General features: G+C 47.9%; 1 protein-coding gene across 7 annotated transcripts in view; it reads left to right on the forward strand.

The window, feature by feature from the left end:
- Positions 1–1,407: 1,407 nt before the first annotated feature.
- Positions 1,408–24,376, forward strand: part of CELSR1 (cadherin EGF LAG seven-pass G-type receptor 1) — a 166,046-nt gene continuing 143,077 nt past the window's right edge. For 6 of the 7 annotated variants that reach the window (XM_077179083.1, XM_077179084.1, XM_077179087.1 and 3 more), the window contains exon 1: positions 2,296–5,125. In XM_077179083.1, the coding sequence (XP_077035198.1) occupies positions 2,443–5,125 (2,683 nt within the window). In that variant the 5' untranslated portion in view covers positions 2,296–2,442. Of the gene's footprint in view, positions 5,126–24,376 lie in introns of all 7 variants that reach the window. The other variant, XM_054631425.2, reaches the window with a different exon arrangement.

A 24,376-nucleotide genomic window follows, 5' to 3' on the forward strand; every position in this document is an offset into this window, starting at 1 on the left:
CAAAGCCAAGTAAGCTTCTAAATTCCATTTTTTAAAAATCTCAGATTGAGTAAATCTGAATCAGCAAAACATCTTCCAAAAAAAACACTTTAAAAAGCTTTTTTCCTCCTGACAGACATACTGACAATTATCCAAGTGGTTTTTTTCTCCTTCCTTCCTTCCTTCCTTCCTTCCTTCCTTCCTTCCTTCCTTCCTTCCTTCCTTCCTTCCTTCCTTCCTTCCTTCCTTCCTTCTTTCTTTTCCTTCTTTTCTCTTTTCTTTTCTTTTCTTTTCTTTTCTTTTCTTTTCTTTTCTTTTCTTTTCTTTTCTTTTCTTTTCTTTTCTTTTCTTTTCTTTTCTTTTCTTTTCTTTTCTTCCCTTGTAATAACGCATTTCAGGGAATGAAAGCCACTGAAAGAATCTGTTTTATTCACAGTCTTCATATAAGTGCTGAAGAGCCTGAACCGACCGTGACAGATCGCTCTGAAAGTAAGTTGCCTCCCAGCTCCTACCAGTAACAAACTTTTGCGAAATCCCAGTCGGCAACCTTGGGCTGCTCGTTGTTCACCACCCCGTGTCCTCATCCTGGGTGAAGCTCCTGTTCGCGGGATCTCTGTAGATCGGCCTCGGTCCTTGCCGCTGGCGGCGGGCAGGGCGGGCGCTGCGGGCGGCTCTCCCGCATTCCCGCATTCCCGCGCCCGTCCCGCGCCCTTCCCGCCGCACCCACCAGGGGCCACTGCAGCCGCGGGGATGCGGCCGCAGCTCGGGCGCGTCGCTCAGGCGGCCGCGTCGCTAAGGGAAAAGTAGCGCGACGCACAGTAATCAGCATAAATTCGTAGAATTGACATTATAATCAGCAGGGCAACATTTTCATGAGCTTTGCTTCTTCCCACAGAAGTTTGCGTCCTGTTTATCATCATTTGCGACTGCCCCAAAGAAATCTTTCACTCAAGGCTCCAGATCCCGCCGGCTGCTCTGTGTGTTTCAGAGCAAGGCGCGAGCACGGCAGCAGATCTTGCGCCGGGATACTGGCAGCCCCCCTTGGGCCCCCACATGATGCTCATCTTGCCCTGGAAAGTAGTTTCACTTTATTTTCCCCCTCTCCATAGCGAGAATTTAATAAACCGAATTTAAATGAATTTCTGTTTAACTTTGTCCTGGACGACGGATCTGAGACGACAGGTGGCTGCTGCGTGGGGAAGCGGCCGAGAGTCGCCTCCCGCGGAGCTGCGTCCACGCGGGGCAGCGGAGCAGCCGCAGCGGGCCCTGCCCGAGCGCGCACGGCCCCGCCGGGGCGGGCAGCATCCCCGGCCGCCGAGGGGCGCCGGGCGGCGGAGCGGGAGCCCCGCGGGGCTGAATCGGCCCGGCCCCCGCCGCCGCCGCCCGGGAGGGGCCGGGCGGGGCCGGCAGGAAACCCCGCCCCGGGCAGCGCCCGCCGCGCTCCGCGCAGCCTGCGCTGCTCAGCGGAGCCGAGCCGAGCCGGGCCGGGAGGCTGGAGCGGGACGGGACGGGACGGGACAGGACGGGACGGGACGGACGAGGCGCGGCGGCTCTGCCGTGTCGCGCAGCCACGCGGGACCGTGCCGCCCGTGGGCCGGCCCCGCCGCGGGGGGGACCTCGGTATTTGATTTTCTTTTCTTCTTTTTGGCGAAGGAGAGAAGCAGCAGGTTTATGCTAATCGCCCTCTGGGGAGCGGCGGCGGGAGGAGGAGGAGAGGAGCCATTTTGAACTCACTTCAAAGTTTAAGGTGGAAAAGTTGGAGCTCTCCAGCCTGCTGCCCGCGGACCGGGACGGGGCGCGGGGCTTGAGGCCGGCGGTGCCCGGGAGGCGAGGGCGGTGGGGGGCGCGGGCCGGCGGCTGATGGATGCGGGCGGGCGGGCAGCCCGGCGGGTGGATGGATTGTGCAGCAGCCCGCTGCCCGGCCCCGCTGCCCGCTGAGCTCCGGAGATGCCGCGGCTGCTGTCCGCCGCCGCCTGCGTGTCCTGGGCCGCGCTGCTCTGCGCCCTGGCGTCGGCAGGCGGCCGGGACCCGCGGCCGCCCCGCGCCGCCCCGCTCCTCCACCTGCCCGCGGGGGCCGCGGGCCGCCCCGCCGCTGCCGCTGCCGCCGAGCCGCCGGCGCTGCCGCCCGCCGGGCGCCTGAGGGCTGCGGGGACCGCGCCGCGCCGCGCTCCGCCCGCCGAGCCCCGCGGGCCCCGCGGCGGCGGCGGCCCCTGCCCGCGGCGAGCCCGGCACCGGGCGGGCGCCGAGCCCCGCGGAGCCGCCGCCGGCTGCAACCCGCTGCCGGGCACGGAGGGCGGCGGGCGGCGGGCAGCGCGGCGGGCGCGGAGCCTCAACAGCCCCCCGCAGTTCCAGCTGCCCAGCTACCAGGTCTCCATCCCCGAGAACGAACCGGCCGGCACGGCGGTCATCGTGCTGCGGGCCCAGGACCCTGACGATGGGGAAGCCGGCCGGCTGGCGTACTCCATGGAGGCGCTCTTTGACGAGCGCTCCAACGACTACTTCACCATCGACGCCGAGACGGGCAGTGTGGTCACTGCCCGCAGCCTTGACCGGGAGACGAAGGACACCCACGTGCTGAAGGTTACCGCCTCCGACCACGGTTCCCCTCGCCGCCGTTCGGCCACCACCTATCTGACAGTGACTGTGAGTGACACCAACGACCACGAGCCAGTGTTTGAGCAGCCCGAGTACCGGGAGAGCATCCGGGAGAACCTGGAGGTGGGTTATGAGGTGCTGACTATCCGTGCCACTGATGGTGATGCCCCAGCCAATGCCAATATGCTGTACCGCCTGCTGGAGCCGGGAGCTGGTGACGGAGTCTTTGAGATTGACCCGCGTTCCGGGGTTGTGAGGACCCGGGCTTCCGTGGACCGTGAGGAGGTCTCTGAGTACCACCTGGTGGTGGAAGCCAACGACCAGGGCAAGGATCCGGGCCCACGCAGTGCCACAGCTATGGTGCACATCACCGTGGAGGATGAGAATGACAACTACCCTCAGTTCAGTGAGAAGCGCTACCTGGTCCAGGTGCCAGAGGATGCTCCAGTGAACAGCCAGATATTGCAGGTACAGGCCACAGATCGGGACCGGGGCAGCAATGCCCAAGTGCACTACAGCATCGTGAGTGGCAACTTGAAAGGCCAGTTCTACATTCACTCTTTCTCTGGCGCCATCGACCTCATCAACCCTCTGGATTACGAGACTATTCGGGAGTACACGCTCCGGATCAAAGCCCAGGATGGGGGCAGACCTCCTTTGATCAACTCCAGTGGTATGGTGTCAGTGCAGGTTGTGGACGTGAATGACAATGCCCCCATCTTTGTGAGCACTCCCTTCCAGGCCACGGTGCTGGAGAATGTTCCTCTGGGCTACTCAGTGCTGCACATCCAGGCTGTGGATGCTGACTCTGGAGAGAATGCCCGCCTGGAGTACAAACTCATAGAGATGGCACCGTCCACTGGAGGTGCCCCTGTAGCAGGTGACTCTGGGTTCCCTTTTCAAATCAACAACAGCACGGGGTGGATCACTGTGGCTGCAGAGCTGGACCGAGAGACTGTGGAAAACTATCACTTTGGGGTGGAGGCCAGGGACCACGGCGTGCCGGTCATGACCTCCTCAGCCAGCGTGTCCATCACTGTCCTGGACGTGAACGACAACAACCCCACCTTCACAGAGAAGGTGTATCACCTCAGACTGAACGAGGATGCAGCTGTGGGCAGCAGTGTCCTGACCCTGACAGCAGTGGACAGGGATGTTAACAGTGTTGTGACTTACCAGATTACCAGTGGCAACACCAGGAACCGTTTTGCCATCACCAGTCAGAGTGGAGGAGGGCTGATCACGCTGGCCTTGCCCCTGGATTACAAGCAAGAAAGGCAGTATGTGCTCACAGTCACTGCCTCTGATGGCACTCGCTTTGACACCGTCCAGGTCTTCATCAATGTCACAGATGCCAACACACACCGTCCAGTTTTCCAGAGCTCCCACTACACAGTGAGCGTCAGTGAGGACAAGCCCATTGGCACTTCTATTGTCACCATCAGTGCCACTGATGAGGACACAGGGGAGAACGCAAGAATCACTTATATTTTGGATGATAACATCCCCCAGTTCCGCATTGACCCCGATACAGGCACCATCACCACCCTGATGGAGCTGGACTATGAGGACCAGGCCTCGTACACATTGGCCATTACAGCCCACGACAATGGTATCCCCCAGAAGTCGGACACGACGTACGTTGAGATTCTCATCCTGGATGCTAACGACAACGCGCCCCGCTTCCTGCGCGACCGCTACCAGGGCTCGGTTTTTGAGGATGTGCCGCTCTCCACCAGTGTCCTGCAGCTGTCTGCCACTGACCGTGACTCAGGCCTCAATGGCCGTCTCCTCTACACATTCCAAGGGGGTGATGATGGAGATGGGGACTTCTACATTGAACCCACTTCTGGAGTGATACGCACGCTGCGCAAGCTGGACCGCGAGAACGTGGCTGTCTACAGCCTGCGGGCTTTTGCTGTGGACAGGGGCAGCCCGCCTCTGAAAGCCTCTGTGGACATCCAGGTGACCGTGCTGGACATTAATGACAACCCCCCTGTCTTTGAGAAGGATGAATTTGATATCTTTGTGGAGGAGAACAGCCCTGTGGGCTCTATTGTGGCACGCATCAGTGCAGCTGATCCCGACGAGGGGACCAATGCGCAGATCATGTACCAGATTGTAGAGGGGAACATCCCTGAGGTCTTCCAACTAGACTTGCTCAACGGAGACCTCACAGCCCTAATGGACCTGGATTATGAGAGCCGGACAGAGTATGTTATTGTGGTGCAGGCCACTTCAGCCCCTCTCGTGAGCCGAGCAACCGTGCACATCCGCCTCCTGGACCAGAACGATAATCCCCCCGTGCTGCAGGACTTCCAGATCCTCTTCAACAACTACGTGACCAACAAGTCCAACAGCTTTCCCTTGGGCGTGATTGGCAAGATCCCAGCTCATGATCCCGATGTGTCTGATAGCCTGGCCTACACTTTCGTCCAAGGCAATGAGTTAAACTTGCTCCTTTTGGACTCTGTCACTGGGGAGCTCAAACTCAGTCGTGATCTGGACAACAACAGACCCCTGGAAGCCCTTATGAAAGTGTCAGTCTCAGGTAAGCAAGCATTTGAGTGCACGATTTTGTTTGTCAGACCAGTATGGAGGCACAGGCAGAAATAACACACTTGCAGTTCAGATGTAGCTCTTGGTTTCCTGAAGCAGAAATTGATCTGTGAAATTTTTGGAGAGGAACCACAAACATCTATCGTGTCTATGTGCTGTGGATTGAAGTGGTGCTTTGAAGTTATTTAGTAAACGTGGCTCAGAAGGATAAATAAATATGAGTGTGCATGGAAGGGAGCATACTCCCTCAGCTGAGGTGGTACTGAGGCTGCTACTGAGGCTGGGGCTTTTCTGATGTGGTTCCATAAAGGTAGTAAATGATGTAACTTGCAAAGGTAGTAAATGATGTAACTTGCAAAGATGCAGGGAATGCACAGGTATCTGTAATGCTGTCTCCCTTCTCTCTTTATTTTTCTGTAAAAAAGAAGTTGAGATTTGGTATCTCTGCCTTTTCAGCAACAAAACATCTTTACTCCTTTCTGTGTACCCAGAGGTTTGTCGGGTAGCTCCTTAGACCTCAGCCCAGAGCTGGTGTGGCCCAGGTGGGTGTTCTGCTGTGTTTGCACTGCTGACCTGCACTCCTGTGGGAAATGGCAGCTCTGAAAGCAATGAGCTATGGCTCTGTGAGAGCTGTGTGACATGGCTAATGGCACTGGAGCTGCTTTAGTGGCACTAGGGGCAGATACTGGCCAAATGCAGCCCTCAAATCAGGGGAGGGAGAGACAGGGAGAGGGAGGGATGCTGTGCATTAACTTCATTGGAGAACTTGTGTCTCTGTGTGTGTGTGAAGACTGTTCCATATTGTCCAATATGTGCTTTTATTTGAGCACAAACACACTCTTAGGATATTATTCTTTTTCTGCTCAGTTGCCTGTTTATCATGGAATTACTTTTTATGCCTCTAATTGTGACATCAATCGTGCAATGAGTAATTTCCTCTTCAGGTGCCACTCTATAAAGTTTACTGTGGACCTGATCCCATACTTCTGTTGACTTTCAAAGGTTTAACCTGATACTTTTCTTGCTGCCCTTCTCTGCAGACTAAAACTATGATTTGTGTTTAAAAAAAAAAGGCTCGAAGTACTAGGTATGTAAAATCACACTTGGGGAGATGATTAGAAAAATAATAATCAATCTGTGGCATAATCCCAGCAGCAATTGTTTTGCTGTAAAAGTGACCACAGTGTGCAGCAAGGCCTCAAAAAAGTGAGCCACGCTCTCCCTTGTGTTTGCAGGCTTGAGGTTCTTTATTCTTCTGAAAAATGAAAGTGACATTAACTGAGCTGACTGATTTTGCTGCAGTGTATCCCCTGAAAAGCCACTCCTGGTTCTTCCAAAATGCTAGGGTGCAGCTTATGTGGTAAGATAAATGCTGTTTCCATGTCCTGAGAGGACTAGCAGGAAAAACAGACAGTAGGCTTGTGACCTTAAAGAAAAACATTTGGATTAAGGTGCAGATGATTGCATGGTCACTGTCTGTTTGAACCAGTAGCTCTTTATCTGGTAGCAGAAGATAAGCACTCATCTTGGAGCACAAAGCTTGGAAGAGTTGTTAGGCTAGGTGAAGAGTGTGTTCAGTGCAGAAAAATAGCTGACATGGGTGATTCCTTTCTCAGTATAATGATTTACACGGTTTAAGTGGGTGAAGTCTCAGGCAGGAGTGAAGACCTGTTTTTTTTTTATGCAGGAGATTGATTATTTCAGCATCCTTTTCATGTTTTGTGAAGGTGTGAACTTTGAAACTGTGCTGTGATGTTCATCAGAATGGACTGTCTGCTGCTTGTCTTGAGATACTTGAAATGCTTAAGCTTTTTATGGCTAGGATTTTAAAATAATTTTAAGGAGCACTGAACTACATTTGACATTTATTTGGAAAGGTTGGCTGTGTGGAAATTAGAAGGGCAGTTCGTCGTGTGATTAGTCCATGAAAGTCTCACCTGCCTGGTTTCTCTGATTTATCTGATGAAGTTCAAAAAAGAAAAGAGACAGAGAAGAAGCTCAGACAGGAGTACTCCCCGGGGTTATCTCTAAGTGTTGCGTAACACCTGCAAATCATCTGCTAAAATGACCTGCCAGTTAACTGGAAAAAACGTGTCTATGGAGTAGCCATTAACCTCCCAACCCAGCCAAACACAAAATCCTCCGCTACTCGCAGCTGCTCTGGGTCAGGGAAGGACTGGAACTCCTTATGGACTTGGGGGATTTGATCTCTATACGAGTCGGAAATAACAGTGGTGCTATAAAAATCTTATTTCTGTCTAGCAATGTGTTGTGCAGCAGAGGCATGTGAGTGTGTGCAGTGCTAGCCAGGAGCCCTGCTACTCACGGAGTTACTTTGAGACACTGATACGTGGCTAAACGCAGCGCTCTTTCATTTCACTTGGGGATTATTCAAATAAGCATGGTAATTTTTGCTTACTCCTTATAAACAAAATGTAAGAATCATGAAGAGCAAGCAAATGGAGCTAACAGGCTTCATAAAGCTGTCAGAAGTTTCATGTCATCATTGTCAGAGGCTCTGTGGGCTGGTGAGCAGCTGGGGCAGGCTCTGCCCTTGCTGGGGTGCCCGTGGGGTACCTGTGGGCTGTGCCCCCAGCCAGGCAGGAGCCAGCCCAGGCCGAGGAGGGACGAGTGTGGGTGGTGTGGATATTAGCATTTTGCTTTGGACTGGAAGGAGCTTTTGAAGTCTGTCTCTTTTGAAGTGAATCTCTCTGGGTGTCCCTCTGCCTGTGCCTGTTTTGCAGAGCTGTCTGAGTGAACAAACCGGACCCCTTTTGCATGCAACTGTTCCAGACGTGCTCCAGGGGTCCCTGAACAAGGCACATTCTCCTTTTTCTAGTGTACCTTCAAGGGCTTCCTACAGAAAGGCAGAGCTTGAGCTTTATATTCCCATGTCTGCACATTGTTTTAACAACTGGGGTAAAATCTGGACTGCTGAAATCCTGCCCCTGCTTTCCAGGAGGGGCAGGATTTTACCCTGACCTTCTGAAACAGGTGGTCAAGAATCTATCAGTCTGTGATTTCTTAGTTTTACTAATTGACAGGATGGTTAAATATGATTTTTTTTTTTTTTTTGTCCACAGTGATGTTCATCATAATGTTAAAATGGGATTTATTTGGTCCAAAATGGGTTAAACATTGTTGAAGTCACGTTTGTTAAACATTATATTGTAGTTCTTGCTGGGGCAGCGGGAGGGGGAAGGCTGGTATGAGCATCAGCTTTTCACAAACGTTACACAAGTTTGCCTGGGTATCACATTGCAAACACTGCTGGCACCTGCTTGGCTGTGTTGCCACAAGTAGTCCCACTTATCATCAGCGACAGCTCGGTGGGATACAATAGATGTGTGTGCAAACTCCTCTGGGAACCCAGCCTAAATCAGCAGTGCAGACAAAACCCAAACTGGCTGGATGCTACAGCTTTCGAGTGGTCCACATAAATGTAAAATATCATTATGCAACAGACAATATACAATTCTGAGAAGGTGTTGCACCTCAGGCGGTGAGGGATAGACACTCAGGCATTTCTGAGGACTGTGCAAGCTCAAGTATTGTCTTTTACATTTCTTTCTTTAGCTTTAAATATCCAGTGGCATTCAGTGAGGTTATTGACCATCAGCAAATAGAAATTAACATAGAGCTTGTTTGTGTCACAATCAGCTTTGGGAATTTTCACTCAGAGGTTCATAAAGAATCTTTATTATTATTGTAATTTTAAAGTCATTATTGTTAATGATCCTGAATCTCCAGGTCTGTGCCTTCTCCATACAGATACAGATGCTGCAATAATTTGGTGCAGCCCTTCTCAGAAAGGTGAGGCCACAGCTGTGCCTGAGTACAAAGTATTGGGGTGTTACTGGTGTGTGGCAAGATTTGGGATTAAAAGGAAAAAGGAAATTCTAGCAAAAAGGTATCTTTGTATGTACAGGAACACCTGTGGGCACGGAGGGTGAGCAGGGTGTGACCTCTCAGGATGTGCAGAGCAGCAGCAGGACACAGCCCAGCCTCATGCCCCCACCTTTGGGCAGCTGGGGCCTTCTGAGCTCTGGGGGCAGACCTGCAGGGCAGCTGCTTCTGGCTGCCACCAAGGACATGCTTCCAGGGACAGCAAGGGGCACTTAGCACCCTCACTGCTCTCCAGGGCCCCCCTTCCAGGGAAACATTGCCACAGGCAGCTGGTGTAGGGATCCCTGTGGGTTAGACAGGTAGGAGATGATGGAAATGGATGGGAGGAGAGTCCTCCCCTTGGAGCAGGAGATGTGTTGGGGCCTGTTCTGTGGCTGCAGGGCTTTTACATGCTGGCATCCCAGGCACCTTGGCTTGCTGCACTTCCCCGTGCATCCTACTGTAGAGCAAGGGGAGGAGGCAGCAGGGCAAAGGCTGCTGAGGTGTGGGAGGCAGTGATGAGGGACCCATTTGGAAAGATGGCATGGAACCACAAGCTGCAGGATTGCATCTCCAGTCCTTGTGTGGTGTGTTTGGTGGAACTGAAGTGAAGGATGATTGATAATAGCTAGTAGTGGTGACTTTGAACATTTACATTTATTTTCCTAAAACAGCAAATCAAGAGCAATGACCATCAATTAAAGCTAGGGTAGCTCCTGGATCTGCTGTGGCTACCTGAATCCTTTATTGCCTCCATATAGGTTCCATATGCTAATTCATGCCACAGCAAGGTGCATTGTAGGTGTGTGTCCTTCCAGCCTGCTGGAATGTGACTTTCCCTTTTCAGCTGCATGAGGTGTTCCAGCTGATGAAAAGCTGTGGTTGCCTTGTTGCTTCCCTACAGGCTTCCTTCCCCTTCATGCCTGGGTTTCTTAGGAGCGGTGTATTTTTGTTTCAAAAGACAGGAAAACATCTATGGCAATGAGGGGAAATTATTTAGTGGAAGTCTGACTGACAAAGTAACTTTTTATGAGATAAAAGGTATCTTCTGTCTCCCAATAAATAAAATGTTGATACTTTTCTTGTCAATTTCTGGGAAAGAGAGAAGCTAAGGTAACAAGGAGAAAGTATTAGAAGAATGAGAATGGAGATAGGATGGTGAGAAAGATCTAATAGGCTTTACTTGACAACAAGTCTCATGGGAAAGAAATTAAATGTAGAGAAGTATGGTGGTGGGATTACCTTGAAAACATTTTTCCTCTCATTTTCACATTGTTTGCAAATTAAGAGGTAGTTGTAATAACATTTTTAAAAATTGGATTAGTAATTGGTTTATCTTTTTGATTGCTTTTTAACCCTCAGGATATATTAAAGAATTGGTTTCCTTGGTGTATTCTCTTGTGATTTTTTTTCCATCTCAGACATCGCTGAAGTATTCTTCCTTCTGACCTGCACCCCTGAGTTCAGAAGAATCCTCTCTTGTTCTGTTTTTCTGGCCAGGCATTTCAGAATTGTTTTAGGCTGGGATTGTGGAGCCTGCTGCAAACTGCCAAATACAGAGTAAACATTGAATTGTTGTCCAGGTAATGGCAAAAGAACCCTTTGTTTAGAATACAGGAACAGTTTTCTAAGTTTCCATGTTAGCATGATAGTAAACCTGCAGCAGAGGCAGTGGTGGGGAAAGTAGGTGATGTGGAGCAGTGGGATTTTATACTTCATTATCTCCAACATCCCAGGTGTTACCTGAGGAAGTGTCTGGCTGCTGATAACGCCTATCAGGTTACATCTGCTCACTGAATGGTCCATTTTCCTTCAGTGTATGTACCTAATACCTTGGAACTCCCATCCATTGCTGACTCCCGTCTTGGAACTAAAGAAATTTTCTCAAGACATCCCATGACTGAGGAACAGAATGTGAGGTTTTAAAGTGTAGCATTAGGTGAAGTAGGTAGTGTGCTCACTGCTCTTCTGTAGGGTGATTGAGAGACCCTTAGCAGACACTTGGATGGGAACCCAGACATCCTCACCTTTCAACCAGTCTGACCAGAGCATCTTGATCAGAGCATCTTGCCATCCTGGTATCTCCCAGCATCTCCATGGAGGGTTTGGGGTGACTCAGTCATGATCTGCCTCCTCCTCAGAGTGTGCAGCAGGTCTGTCAGACGCCCTGTGGCTGACAAGTTGTCTGCAGTCTTTGGGCTGGCTGGGGAGTTCATGGGTCCAGGGGCCTGTGAGAGCATGCCACAGCTATGATGGTGGTTCCAGTTCAGCCAGATGTGCAGCTGCTGCACACCTGAGCACAGCTGAGCTCACATCCATCTAGTTATGTTGGGTACAGCAATTGTTGGGCACAGTTTTGCAGTTTCACTGGGCCCTCAATTTCCTTGTGGGTCAGGTGAGACTGATATGAAGACCCTGAGAATATGACTGCTCTGAAAGCTGGAGCAGGAAACAACTGAATGTGGAACAGAAACCTCTTTAAACCTGTGTGCAAGCACCTTTTCAATATTTAGCAGTGTAGGCAACTCTATCAGTAATGCTCATGCATGGAGGATGAGTAAGGGAAGGATCAAATGTCAAGACACAAGATCTATGCTCTCATCCCTTCTCCCTCTCTTTCTTAACCCTTCAGGGGTTTGAGAGTCACTTGGTGAGGACAAGCTCTCCAGTCTGAGTACCTGAGATAACAACCCAGCTTACCTGCTTGCCTCAGTATTGCCTAAGCTACAGGGTTTGGGCAACTGTCTCTTTTGGCTTCCTTTGACCTACTGACTTGCATTTCCAAAAATCTCTATGGAAAGTATTTAGGAAATGTAGGAGGGTTAGAAGAGCTGAAGATACTCAGATCAGGTCTAATAACAGTCTTTGGCAATCTTCCATGTTACAGTTTTTCTGTCCTGGTTTCTGTGGGAATTATGATGTTTTTAGGTAATACAGTAGTCCTGACTACTCTGATGTCTACGTTGCCATTCAAGAAACAAGCATGGTAGTACTGTCTTTTCTGAGGAAAAGATTTTTTTTGTTGTCTGCTCCTTTTTCAAGACTAGTTGTACAAAAGATTGCATAAATCAAAGTACAGAACAAGTTGACAAGGAGTTCAGTTCTTCAAAGATTTTTTCACAGTGGTTGTCCACTTGAAACAAAGAACATCTGAGACCTAATTAAATTCAGTTTTGCCACTTTGTATTTCTGTGACAAGTGACAGTATTATTTTTCCCTCCCCCAACGGAGCTCTTTTTCCAGTGTTGAAAAACACTGAGCTATTTATAGAAGTAATGCAGTTTTCCAAAAGGGGCCAAATGTAATCTTTATAAAAAATGTTGAAATCTGTTGAGATTTTCCTAATGCTTTTAAAAAAATTCTTGCCTTTGCTTGAGGATGAATTGCAATATGTTGATCTTGTTTGATTGAAAACAGCATTATCAAAGGTACAGCTTGGCTTTTATGGTCAGATCTCTATCTGGTACCATGATCATCCTCTGTATCTCTTCAAATGCTTCAGATGTAGGTTGCAGCCATGACTGGTTGATAAGCAGGAGGGCTGTTGACTGGAAATGTCCATCTCACCCCACTGATTAAAGAGGGAACAGACATGACTGGCTTGGGCTGAGTGCCTTGCTGTTAGGTGGCTGAAGTTCAGTGGGATGAACCCACCCTGAACGTGTGGGCCAGAACGGAAGGGTTTGTTTTCTTTTGGAGTGATGATTGTATTTATTTCTGTTGCTGCAAACTACCTGTAGTAACAGGCTTTGCAGACCAGATAGAAAAGATGGGGGAGGCTGTAATTTGCAAAGTGGAAAATATTTTGCCGTGAATAATGTTAGGATATACTTTAAATATTGTCAACAGTTTGAGTGAATGAAGGGGGAAAGTATGCTTTTATGGGGATTTGGCATTCAACAAAGAAAGAAAATTTTAAAATACTTCAGAAAGATGATCTTTGCACTTGAAAAAAAGCACTTGAACAGAAAAGTAGGATTTGCTGGAGAGAAAGGAAAACTGTTGGACTTTGTTTCAACAAGTCGTTAAGTCTGCTAAGCTGTAACCACCTTCATATTTATTCTAGTGTTTACCCTTGCCAAGCACAAAAAAAGCAAATAAATGGAACAGCAAACCTGTAATAAATCCTCAGGGGACCACATGATAAACATAGACATGTTATGTTTATCACATACAAAGGAAAGTGATCTGTTTTCAACACCATTGGCTGACACGTGATAGATGCTACATTCCATCAGGTCTCCTGCACTTTTGGAAATTATGCATATGGTCAAAATATTTCAGTGCTTTTTGAAGGAGGCAAAAGAAAAATCCCTTGTTAACAACGGCTGTCAATGTGGCACCTCCTGCCTGCCGTGGAGTCTGTGGGCTCGGCCCAGTTTTAGGAAGAAGCAAAAGGTTCTGGACCCCACCAAAAGGGGCAAAGCAAGGACTATGCTATCAGATTTGAGTTTCCAAGATGGGATGGCCAGCACCCAGCAGTCTGTCTTTGCTGTTAGATCCCAAGGGGCTGTTAGGTTTGGAAGCTAATGTACTCAAGGTGGATCTCTGTAGCTGCCATGCCAGTGGGACGCTCATCATGGACACAAAGATCTGCTGGGTTGGTTGGGTTTGCTCTTTTCTTTCACTTGCCACAGATCAGACTCCTTGATCCTATTCAAAACTGATGTTAGCAAGTCACTGAGCTCATTGCATTGAATTCCTGTCACAGCACTTTTGAACTTTCCAGGAACCAGCTCAGTCTCTCATTTGTGTGCTTGCAGTGTTCGTGCTGGCTCCGTTTCTAAAGGAGACCCTTGAACATCCAAGCTGTGATTTTTAGTTTTAAAATTGATTTGGCTGTGTGCATTTGGTTTAAATCATGTAAAAGGTGTCCCACACCAGTGCATTTCTTGTTTTAGACACTGCAGACACCATTCAGTGGGGACTAGGGAGAGGCATTTGGCACCTTTCATGCCTAAGGTCTAGTAAGAGGACTTGGATCCAACCAGCAAGTGCTAGGGCATTTCACTTGTAGGTGCCTGTTCCCTGCAGCCCTATTCTGTTTTAGGCAGTTAAGTGTCCTATAAAGTGGGAATACTTGAAATACCATCCCACTACAGCTTGGGCACTTCACTCAGCACAGCGATCAGGACACTCACGAGGGCAGAGATGGGCTGGGCTCCAGCCCTTGATCTGAGAGCTCTCACTGTGCTGTACATTAGAGAGGAGCCCAAGAAGGTTCACAAGCTGCTGTGGGACTCACATTTCCCCTCTCTTTGGTGAGTACCATAAGGCACAGGATCACACTCACTCTTGCAGGAGAGGAGGTTTCTGGCTCATGTGCATGGGCACCTCTGCTTCAGCAGCACTGTGGGCACTCTGGCTTTTACCCTCAGCTGCTGGATGCTGTTTAGGCCACAACAAAACAGGGATCACAAGCCATTCAGGCCATGTCAGGACTAGGTCACTTCTGGTCATAACCAGGAACTGAATTCTTCTCACCTGGGAACTTAAAATAAACAAGAACCAATATATTCTGATTTTATGTGGAGCAGCCCCCAGATGGGCTAAAGGATTGCTTATGGAAGAATTCATGGGCTCAGGCTTAAATTACACTGCTAAATATTCAGAGTCCAACCCATCCTTGCCTACTGTTTAATCCTCTTTCTCCCTGCACTTTGCCATGATGATAGACTTCTGGCAATTATGGACGTGTTGCTGCTCGTCCCCTGGGTACAGTGGCTTTTCCTGCAGTGTGCTCTGGTGCTTCTGGCAGCCACTGCTGCCCCACATGTGTGCTAAAGGTCCCTTGGCAGCACTGACTGGGCTGAACTGTCCCGTTGGTGACTCAGTTTCCCTTCTCACAGGGTGCATTTCTGGTGTTGGCCTCCTCTTACTGACACAGAGTAATTTGGTGGCGTGCGCTCTGCACGATGAGCTCTCCATCTGGCAGGTAATTGCCTGCTAGTTTAAATCCCATCTTAGCTTCAGTTTCTCAAGCTCATGAACCTGCTGGTGCCTTCTGGTTAGTTTTGCAGGGTGTTTGCTAAAGGGCTTGGTGCAAGTTATAGTGATGTGGGTAAATTTCTCTGGTTTTTTTTGATTGATATGTAAGACAGATTAACTTTTAGGTCCTACTTACCAAGCTACCTGACATTGTTCTGCATTGAGTTTGGCAGAATGACACCTGGGTTTGTAGACCAAGCTGCTGACAGCAGGCACTGGTTGTTTGCCCTGGTTATGCAGTGGGAACCCTGAGTATGTTCTGGGACCTTGTAGATGCTGAAAGCTTGTTACACAATACATGCTGCTGCTCCTCTTTCCTTCTTCCATATATTTTTTCCCCTTTCTCCCTTTGCACTCACTGCATCTGTTTGCTCTATCCTGTTGTGCAGCAAGGTGCTGCATCTCTGGAGCTTGCTTGCTGCAAGTTTGTACAGGGCCAAGCACAGCAGAGACCTTGCTGGGCTGCTTTTGTAATACCTGCTGTAAATAATGGGCATAACCAGCAGGCATCGAGTGAGTGACTGCCCTGTGAGATAACAGCAGTGCTGGGATGTCCTGGGCCCATGGTGTGTGTGGCAGGCCCTGGGAGCTGGCTGGCAGCTGCCCACCAGGCACAGGGCTTGCTTGGTGTGACAGCCTCCATTAGTCACTGCCTTCCCTCTTGCATTTGGGAGGCAGGACAGATTTCTCATCCACTCTGCACCTCTTCTGACCACTGTGCTGTCGCTCAGGAGGGTGTGTTGGTGCAGGGTGAGGGGCAGGGTCCATCCCTTCCTGGGATGCTCCTGGAGATGTTCCTGGTGAGCCAGTGCATTGCCCATGCAGCCCTTGCCCCTGTCCCTGGCAGCTCTGGGGTTGAGCCTTCAGCAGTGATGGCTGCAGGCTGCAGCTTCCAGAGGTTTTGCAGACACAATCCTCTGCCCCTGTCCCTGTGCAGAGCCCAGGGAGTTACAGCATAAGGTGCTGCTGACAGCCCCACAGAGGTCTCCAGCACAAGCAGTCCCAGCTCTATCTGTGTCCAGCTCCAGGCTGCAGGGCATGCTGCACATTGAGTGTCAGTGCTTGTTGTCTTTGCAGTCTGTGGGAGCAGCACCCGTGTGGCCCAGTCTGGGTGTTGTTGTTGACTGTATTTTTTTGCTATCCCTTGTGAAAAGGTGCAGTTGCCTTTATTGACCTGTGCCTTTGTGCCTCAGCTACCCTATGGCTCAGCTAATAACACTGTCTGGGACTTTATTCAGCTTTAAGAAGCTTTAAACTAAGAAATTCCTATTTACTACTAACAGCATTGATGGACATGACTGACTAATGGCAATAAACTCAGGTGAGAACTGATAGACAAGGACATCTTCTGTGTTCTGTGCAGTGAACATGCTTGTTGTGTATGACTGAATTTTACGAACTTTTGTACGATCTGCTTTTAAAATGTGTCCTTTGCCAAGTGGTGGGGATTTCTTAAGCTGGGATGAATGATTCACTCCTTTATCTCAGCCAACCTGCATCAGACTGGGCTGAAGCTGAGATGCTGAAATGATCAGATAAAATTCTTCACACCACTTCTGGCAGTTAAGTATCCATCCCTTTTTTTTCCCCTGGGGCAAGTCCTCCAGGAGAATTTCTCCTGCTCTGAGGTTGTGTCAGTGACTCCCTGAGTTTTTGCTCTGTTTCTTTGATCAGTCTGTAGCTGTTAAAAGATTCCATTGCTCTTTTCAAGGCCTAAGGGGAAAGTAAAGTGACAACTCTGATGGCCAGTTTGAAAGCTTTCTCAGACTGGAAAGCATCCCATGGGGCAAACGACTTTACTCACACTCCAGCATCCCATACTAGGTCATACAGGATGGCTTAGTGCTGCATAAAATTTGGATATTGTGCATTTTCAGGTATTTCAATGAACTTATATAAGTGACTAATGATAAGAAAACCCTAATTAAATTTTTTTCCTGTGATGAAACGGAATTTTAGAGAAATCAGGTTGAGATTTCAGCAGTTGTGAAATTCCCAGTGTTGTTCTTTGCACTGTAGAGCCTTTGTGTTTACTGCTGTAGTCATGTTACATGACATTGCCTAATACCCAGCAAGGCATATTCTTGGCTCGTTCAGCAGGTAAGATTCCCTGAGGGTCACTGAATCTGTCCCTGCACTCAACAGAGAGCTCAGTCTGACGGTTTCACAGCCATGTATTTGCATTTCCAGTACTTTTTTTTCTTTTTGCCATGCTTTTCCCTTTTATTCTACCATGATTATCAAAACCAAGGCTCTGACTAGTTTTGTGACCTGTGACATCCCTTCCTGCATCCCACTTGTGGCAGCCAGCAGGCAATTAGCTGGTGGTCTGTGCTGGGATGCATTTTCCCTCTTGAGCCCTGGCTCCATCTCCTGATGCAGTGGGAGAGTCAAGAAGAGTTAATATATATTGTAAAGTTAATATATATTGTAAAAGTTAATATATATTGTAAAATTGGGGAGCAGAGACAATTTGTTTTACTGGAGGTATCATTTATGGTGGAAGATTGCATCCTTCTTATTGCAAAATAAAAACCAAAGAAAACCATGACTGCTGCCTACACCCCTGAAGTAAAGGAGCAGGGCAGTTTAAAGGAAAAAAAAATGTGTAAGTGAATGTAATAAATTTAGGTGGGATGTTAGAAGGCAGTTTGAAGCCTTCAGGGAAGAAAATTTCTGGAATAACTCCTCTGTGAAAGGATCCAAAGAAGTGTAGCTGAGTTTAAGATAAAGCTTGATAAATTGATAAGTTTCACAGTTTTAAGTGATATTATGTATATACAACACATTTCCTTGAGAACCTTCCTTAAACAGAAAATTGAACTTGCTGGTGGAAAAATTATTTCCTGTTCTCTTTTTGCTGCAGAAATAAAACATACATATTAATAAATAGTGAGAGCAATTAGCTCTTTGGACTGCCTGAGCTTGTGTAATTTGCTGTGTGTTGGTAACAGCATTGCTATCTCCTCCTAAGCTTGGTATCAAAATAAGGTATAAAATCCACAAGATAACGTGGTTCAGATCCATGAATGGGGCTGGAAGTTATTCACAAATGTCACAGGATGCAAGTGGCAGCAAAGATGAACCAATCTTGCTTCTGCTGTTACAGCCCTTTGCTTCCCATCCCCTGTATGACCTTGTGCTGGGCTATTTCCATGCACCAAGTTTCCAAAAAGCCAATCTGCCAATAACAACCCCAACAAAACAAGCTTCTGACTTAGCATGAGGAAACAGCTGAGTTCATTGAATGAGTAGAAGATAATGCAAGGGAGGATGAGTGTTGACAAAAAGCCAAACTAGCAATGAAGAACAGACCAAAAAATTCTTAGTTGGGTTGGTGTGAAGAACCAGTTCAGTGCAGTTTGAAATGAGTTCCACTGTGGAGGTGGAGAGGAGCTGTGGTAGTCAGCTCTTCCTTTAGCTTAGGGCTGCTTTGCATTTGCAACCAAAGCAAAACTAATTTTTCTTGGGTTTTTTTTTTTTTTAGTAGGATTTCTGTTGCCTTATGCTGGAGCAGTTCAGCACATGGTTGGACAGACATAGGGATGGTTTTAAAGAGGAGGCATTAATTAGGTGGATTTAGGCTCTGCCCTTGGCTTGGTTGTTTCTCTGCTGCTTTTTCTTGAAGGAGATATATAATTCTGCCCATGCTTGCACTGTGTCCCTCTGAAAGGTCAAAAGTTTCTAGAAAGTCCTTTTAAGTTATGAAAATGTTGTACTGTCCCTCCCTCAGGCCTGTGTGACCACATGGACTCATATCAAGTGAAGGATTTGTTCCAGTGCTCTGTGTGCAATACTCAGCACCTAATCCATGTAGGCAAGAGTGTCAGCACTCACCACTTTCTTCTGTGGGTACACACAGCTTTCATCTGTGTGAATTTCTGCCACCCAGAAATTCTACAGCTTGAACCTACCAGAGATATTATGATACAAAATGCAGCTGCATTGTACTAACATCAAAACTCAATTAACATGGCTAAAAATACCTGTCTTGAGAACACACAGAATGCATGAAAAAATAGTAATGAATGGATGCAAAAATAAAAACTGAATATATTTTCCCTGTAGATTGCTGCCTTTCTAAGTTTGTTAATTTAAAATATTAACAAATTTCAGTTAAAAAAGGGAACAAAATCTCTGATAATAAGAGTTTGGCATTGAGAAAGTGTACATATTAATGAGCTCTGGCTCAGTCCTTTGAATTATCTAGGCACTACTGTAACTGATAAGTGGATGCTGATAACCCTGTTAATATTTCAAGGGCTCTGTAGCTATAGGGGAGCACTCAGTAACTATCACATTCCTTTGCACTGCAGGACAGGTTTTTTATTTGCTATCTTAATGGTATTACATACATACAGGGGTTTTTTCCTAACTCAGTTCACCTTGTCTCGCAGCAGCTCCTTGGCACACAGCCTCATGAACTCTCTGAAATGCTTTTTACAGCAGCTAGGCTCATTGCCTGCTCTGGTGTGGCAGGGATTTGGATTGCAAATTCATGATCCAAACAAAGAGGGGGAATAGAAAGGGCTGTTCTCTGGCCTCTCTCACACTTTAGGAAAGTTTGCTGGCTTCAGAGGATTGTTCTGGTAACTCTGGTTACATTTCCAAAAAAGAAAAAAAAAAAAGCCTCTATCTTTGCAAAGATGGGTGCAGCCCCACCAGTTGGAGAGAGGTGGCTCTGGGGAGGCTGCTGGGATTTCAGGCTACCTTGAGTTTTGTCCACACTTGTTCTCTTTTTCTCCCCTGCTTTGTTTCCTCCAAACCATGCATAGGTCTGGAAGTCCATGAGTTTAGAAAACTCACGAGAGAGTGGCATAAAAAATGGATGGAGGCAAGTGGTGTATGCAGGATGTATCCACACGTGTTCCTTCACTGCTTTTGGCTGCACACGAGGGCCCTGCAATCTGAGCAGCAGCTTCCAGCAATTGATTTCGTGAGCCAGTATCAACTGGGTAGGATTTGGCCTGTGCTGGCTTGTGTTCCTTGAGGAGCAGAGAGAGGAGTCAAACTAAACAGGGTGACTCATGAGAGTCAGGTTCCTGCAGTGCTTTGTATGAGAATGCCCAGGGTTGGGAAATGGGCTGTCATGGCTGTTAAATCATTACCTCCCTTTGGTTTGCTGCTCCTTGGAGCCACTGGAGAAGCCCATGAAGCGCCTGTCAGCCACAGGCAGGGGATGAAGTCTGTGTGTGCCTGACACCCGACTGCCCAGGGGCTCTGGGCGAGGACAGCCACATTGCTGCTGAGGCTAAACCTGTGTGCTTGCACCTGGCCTTCCCTTTCTGCTGTCCCTGTCATTAAAAATGACCAAAATTGCTCAAATCACTCATTTGTGTGGAAACCTCTACGGAGGACTTTGCACAATAAGCAATGCTGGGCTAAGCAGCCTGCAATTATTCAGTGTTTTAGTTTAAGTGTGGTAACTACTTCCCTGAAGCCAGGTTTGTGCAGTGCAGTGAGGAAAGGCACTGCCTTGCTGTCTCTTGAACAGGGTTTTGATTTGACACTGTTCCCCCTCTTCTCTTGGGCGTTTGTGTGTTAAAGATGTTCACCACATGCTGGAATCTCCACCTCTCTTGTGGCATAAAATCACAGGTTTTGTCTTAATGGACCCAGGAGGGGCCCAGGTAGATGCAGGGAGCGGGGGGCCAGATGGACACCGGGATTGCTCTCCCTCACCCCAGGGCTGGTCAGCAGAAATCCAGTCAGGGATGCTTTTCTCCTGCACGGGGAAAAAAACCTCCTGAAAGGGGGAACTGGAAGGTAGAGCCAGCTATGGAGCTCTGGGAGGGGAACCTTGTTTGATCTGCAGATGAGAGCTGCTGTGGGTGCAGAGCCGGGTGGTGGCCGGGAGCAGCCGTGGGAGCAGCGGGATGGTGGCCGTGGGCGGGAAGGAGCCCCAGGGCTGCCTCTCACTGATCTCTGCAGACAGGAGCAGCCTCATGAAAGCATGGTCTTGAATATTATATGCACAAAACAAGCCTCTGGGAAAAGCTGCTGCTTGCTGGAGACATTTTTTGGGTGTATCCTGCTCTGTGAGGTACAATTTCTGTGAGATACAACACACACCCTCTTTGGGTGAGTTTGTTAGTCAAAAAGTGCACTGACTTCCTTCTGTCTCAGGGGAAGCAAGGCTGGAGGAGAGGCAGGTAAACAGTGTAAGGGGATCTCCTGGCATGGCTCATTTTAGAGCCACTGGGCTGGGGGCTTGGCTGGGCTGCCTGGTCAGTTCCAGGATAGAGGTAACTAAGATATATGCTGCAATTTACCCAAGTGGCCCTTTTATTGGTGTGTGAGATCAGTGAGCCCAGCTGCCATAGACACAGCAGAAAAGAGTCTGGATGATTTTAACCACTGCTTTGCATGTTGAAGTAATTTAGAGATCTGCCCTGTTAATGTTTACAGAGGCTCATTAAGCAGGACAGGTATGCTTCCCTGCCCTGCAGGTTGAATGGCAGAGGCTGGCTGGGCTGGAACGGTTCCCTTTGCTTTGTCCATCCTGGTGTGGCCAGATCTGTCCCTGCACGTGAGCCAGCTCAGCAGGCTGCTGCTGCACCTGCCAAAAATTGCACCAGCTCCAGGGCTAACACTGCTGTGTTATGTGGCAGCACTATATATGAATGTATGTATGTCTGTGGTGCCCTGTTGTATTTAGAGCCACAAGCATCACCTCTCAGACCTGCTAAATGAGGCCAAAGGGATGGCCAGGCCAGTATCCCCACTCTTGCTCTGCCTAGCAACATACACTAAGGAAAGTGTAGGAGAGACAGGACAAGTACAGACTGATCCTTCCCTCCTTGCACTGCTCCAGCCCACAGCAGGCACATGTTTAAGGGCTTTTGGGGCCACAGGTTTCCCCTGATCATGGTATTGACTCACTGTGGGGCAAGTCAGTGCCACAGCCCATGGTCCCCTCATCTCTCAGTTTCTTTAATCCCTATGAGGTTTCTGCTTTCCCCAGTGCCTGATCACAGTCCCCACCATTCAGATCCACACACTTGCAGAAATGGTTTTCTGTTAAAACATGTTGCCTGATCATCTCACTGAGTGTTCTTTTGGTTTTGTATTGTGAGGGACAGGGATTTTTTATTTTTTGTTTCCCTTCTTGTTGTGATTTTGTATTTCCTTGTCATGCTTCATCTTAGCCATTGTCTTTCCATCCTATAAGGAGTGCTTCTAGTTTTGTAATATACTGTGAAGATGATTTCTCCAGATGTGCCTGACTTGCCCAGGGGGGTACAACTGAAAGCATCCCAATGTATATGGGGGGTGCATTTATTTCCAGGGAAAAGGCAAATTGCAGAGGTGATAATTGTCTGCAGTGTTCTCAGATGCTTTGAGCTTTCTATTTTTTCTGCAAAAAATTGCACTGTGTTTACATCATTTTTTAAAACTTCTTTACAAAACTTCAGATATAGAAACATTGTTTTCCCCAGATAGCTGCTTCTGGTGGCTGCTGTTTGAAGAGCTGCAGGGTATCCCATACAGTTTTTTGTTATTCTCTTTGCTCATCTCTCTAGCTGGGCTGTTTTGGATACTGATCTGTTTAAATGCCCATTTCAATACACAAATAGTAGCTATATTGCCTTCCCACTCATGTCAGAGAAAAGCTTTGTCCTATATTTCAGAGAAGAATAAAGAGCCAGGTGCATTTTTATTTGTATTTGTTGGTAGCATTTTGGCCTGCAGAGCTGTGCTGAGCAGTGTGTGCTGCAGCTGATGGAGGGTGGCTGTGATCTGGGCTGGGCATCATGTCAGAATTGAGATGTTCATCCCTGTTGGGCTCTTGCTTACATTTGGGTAATTGCTGGTAGTGGAGACAACCAGGAGAGGGTGGGAGATACCCAGCCCCTTAAGGTGTACTCTGCACACCTTAAGCCAGAGTTAGACAGCACAGCTGCCCAGCTGATCCCTGCCCAGCTGATCCCTGTGGGCGCTGTGCAGGGAGCAGGGATCACTGTGGCTCTCTCATCCCTGGGGAAAGGCTTGACTCCAGCTAAACGTTTTACCCCGCTCACCATTTCTTTATTTATTTGTTTATGCATCTGGATACTTTTGCTTCTGTAACCACATGAATTGTGAGCACATCTGAACCTGATACTTTAATTGCTGTATGAATTGCCTTTGAATTGTTAAGGGAAAATCCCTGTTTTTTCCTTCAACGGTGCTGTCGACCTGGTCAGGATTTTGCTTTGAGGTGGGGCAGGTGTGGCTGCCTGGTTTCTTAAGACCCCCTTGCTCAGCCCTTTGTGATAGAAAGACCAAGGTGAGTGCATGTGGACCGATTATTTTATTTTTTTTTACAAAAACTCTTTCTGCTAAAATCAGAACACGCTGAATGTTTTTAACAAAGTCAAAATCAGCTCAAGAAAGAAGATTTCTGTAGGCTGCTGAAGAAGACCAAAGCAGTGAGAAAGTTATCTGCTTGGCATATGGAGTACAGGGCTTTGGGAGCTTCATGGTGCTGTGGGAGTGTCTTCATGGGGCCCCTATCACCAGTCTTTTGGAGAACAACTTCACCCAAAATGGGAGCTCAGTGCTTGGCAGCAACACTGGATATTATTCTTAGTTGTTAGATTTAAATTTGTCTCTGTTTAGTGATTTAAAAAGGGGAAAAAAAAAAGCAGAAAATCTTAAGCATCGTTGTTCAAATGACATAAAAAAGCAAAGTGTTTGTTGTTTTTCTTGTGTTTATGTTTTGGGTCATAGGGGCTTGATCTTGGATCAAGCTTTGGATTATAAATCACTATAATAAAATGCAAAAAGCCAGCAACTCTGCTTTGTCTTGCACACAAGTATGATATAGCATTTCCTTTATTTAATTTTTTCAAATTTTCCATATATGCTTTTGATTCCATTTTTAGACTTAACAGGAATTGTATTGGTTGTGTCTTGGTCATAGATGATTGAGCAGGGAATTATTAACCCAGCATAAGAGCTAACATGAGGATTACTGGAAAGTTCCCGCCTGTGACAGCTTTAAGTGAACTGTGTTACTGCAAAAGCTGCAGAAAGTTCAAATTGCTTGAGATCGTGCCAGAGGACTGTCAGTGGTCTTTTGTTAGAGGCTGACCACCTCAGGCAGGGCTCACAAAGGGAGCCTATTTTGTTTAAACCAAGCCGAGCTAGTTCTGTGCTCCAGAGTTACAGCCTAGCTACCTTCCCCTACATCAGCATTTTGGATATTAACACTGCTACCCCTGTCTCCAAAGGCCTCTAGGAGGGAACCTGGCACTGCTGTGACTTGGGTCTCACCAGCTTTAATGGGAACTTACTGCAAAGCTCCTGTTGTCTTGTGGACCACCTCTGTTTTTACCTGAATCATGAAACTTGGTGTTGACCAAATACTGCTGGCTGACTGCTCCAT

The sequence above is a fragment of the Agelaius phoeniceus genome, chromosome 5 (assembly GCF_051311805.1).
Source record: "Agelaius phoeniceus isolate bAgePho1 chromosome 5, bAgePho1.hap1, whole genome shotgun sequence".
In the NCBI taxonomy this organism is placed as follows: domain Eukaryota; kingdom Metazoa; phylum Chordata; class Aves; order Passeriformes; family Icteridae; genus Agelaius; species Agelaius phoeniceus.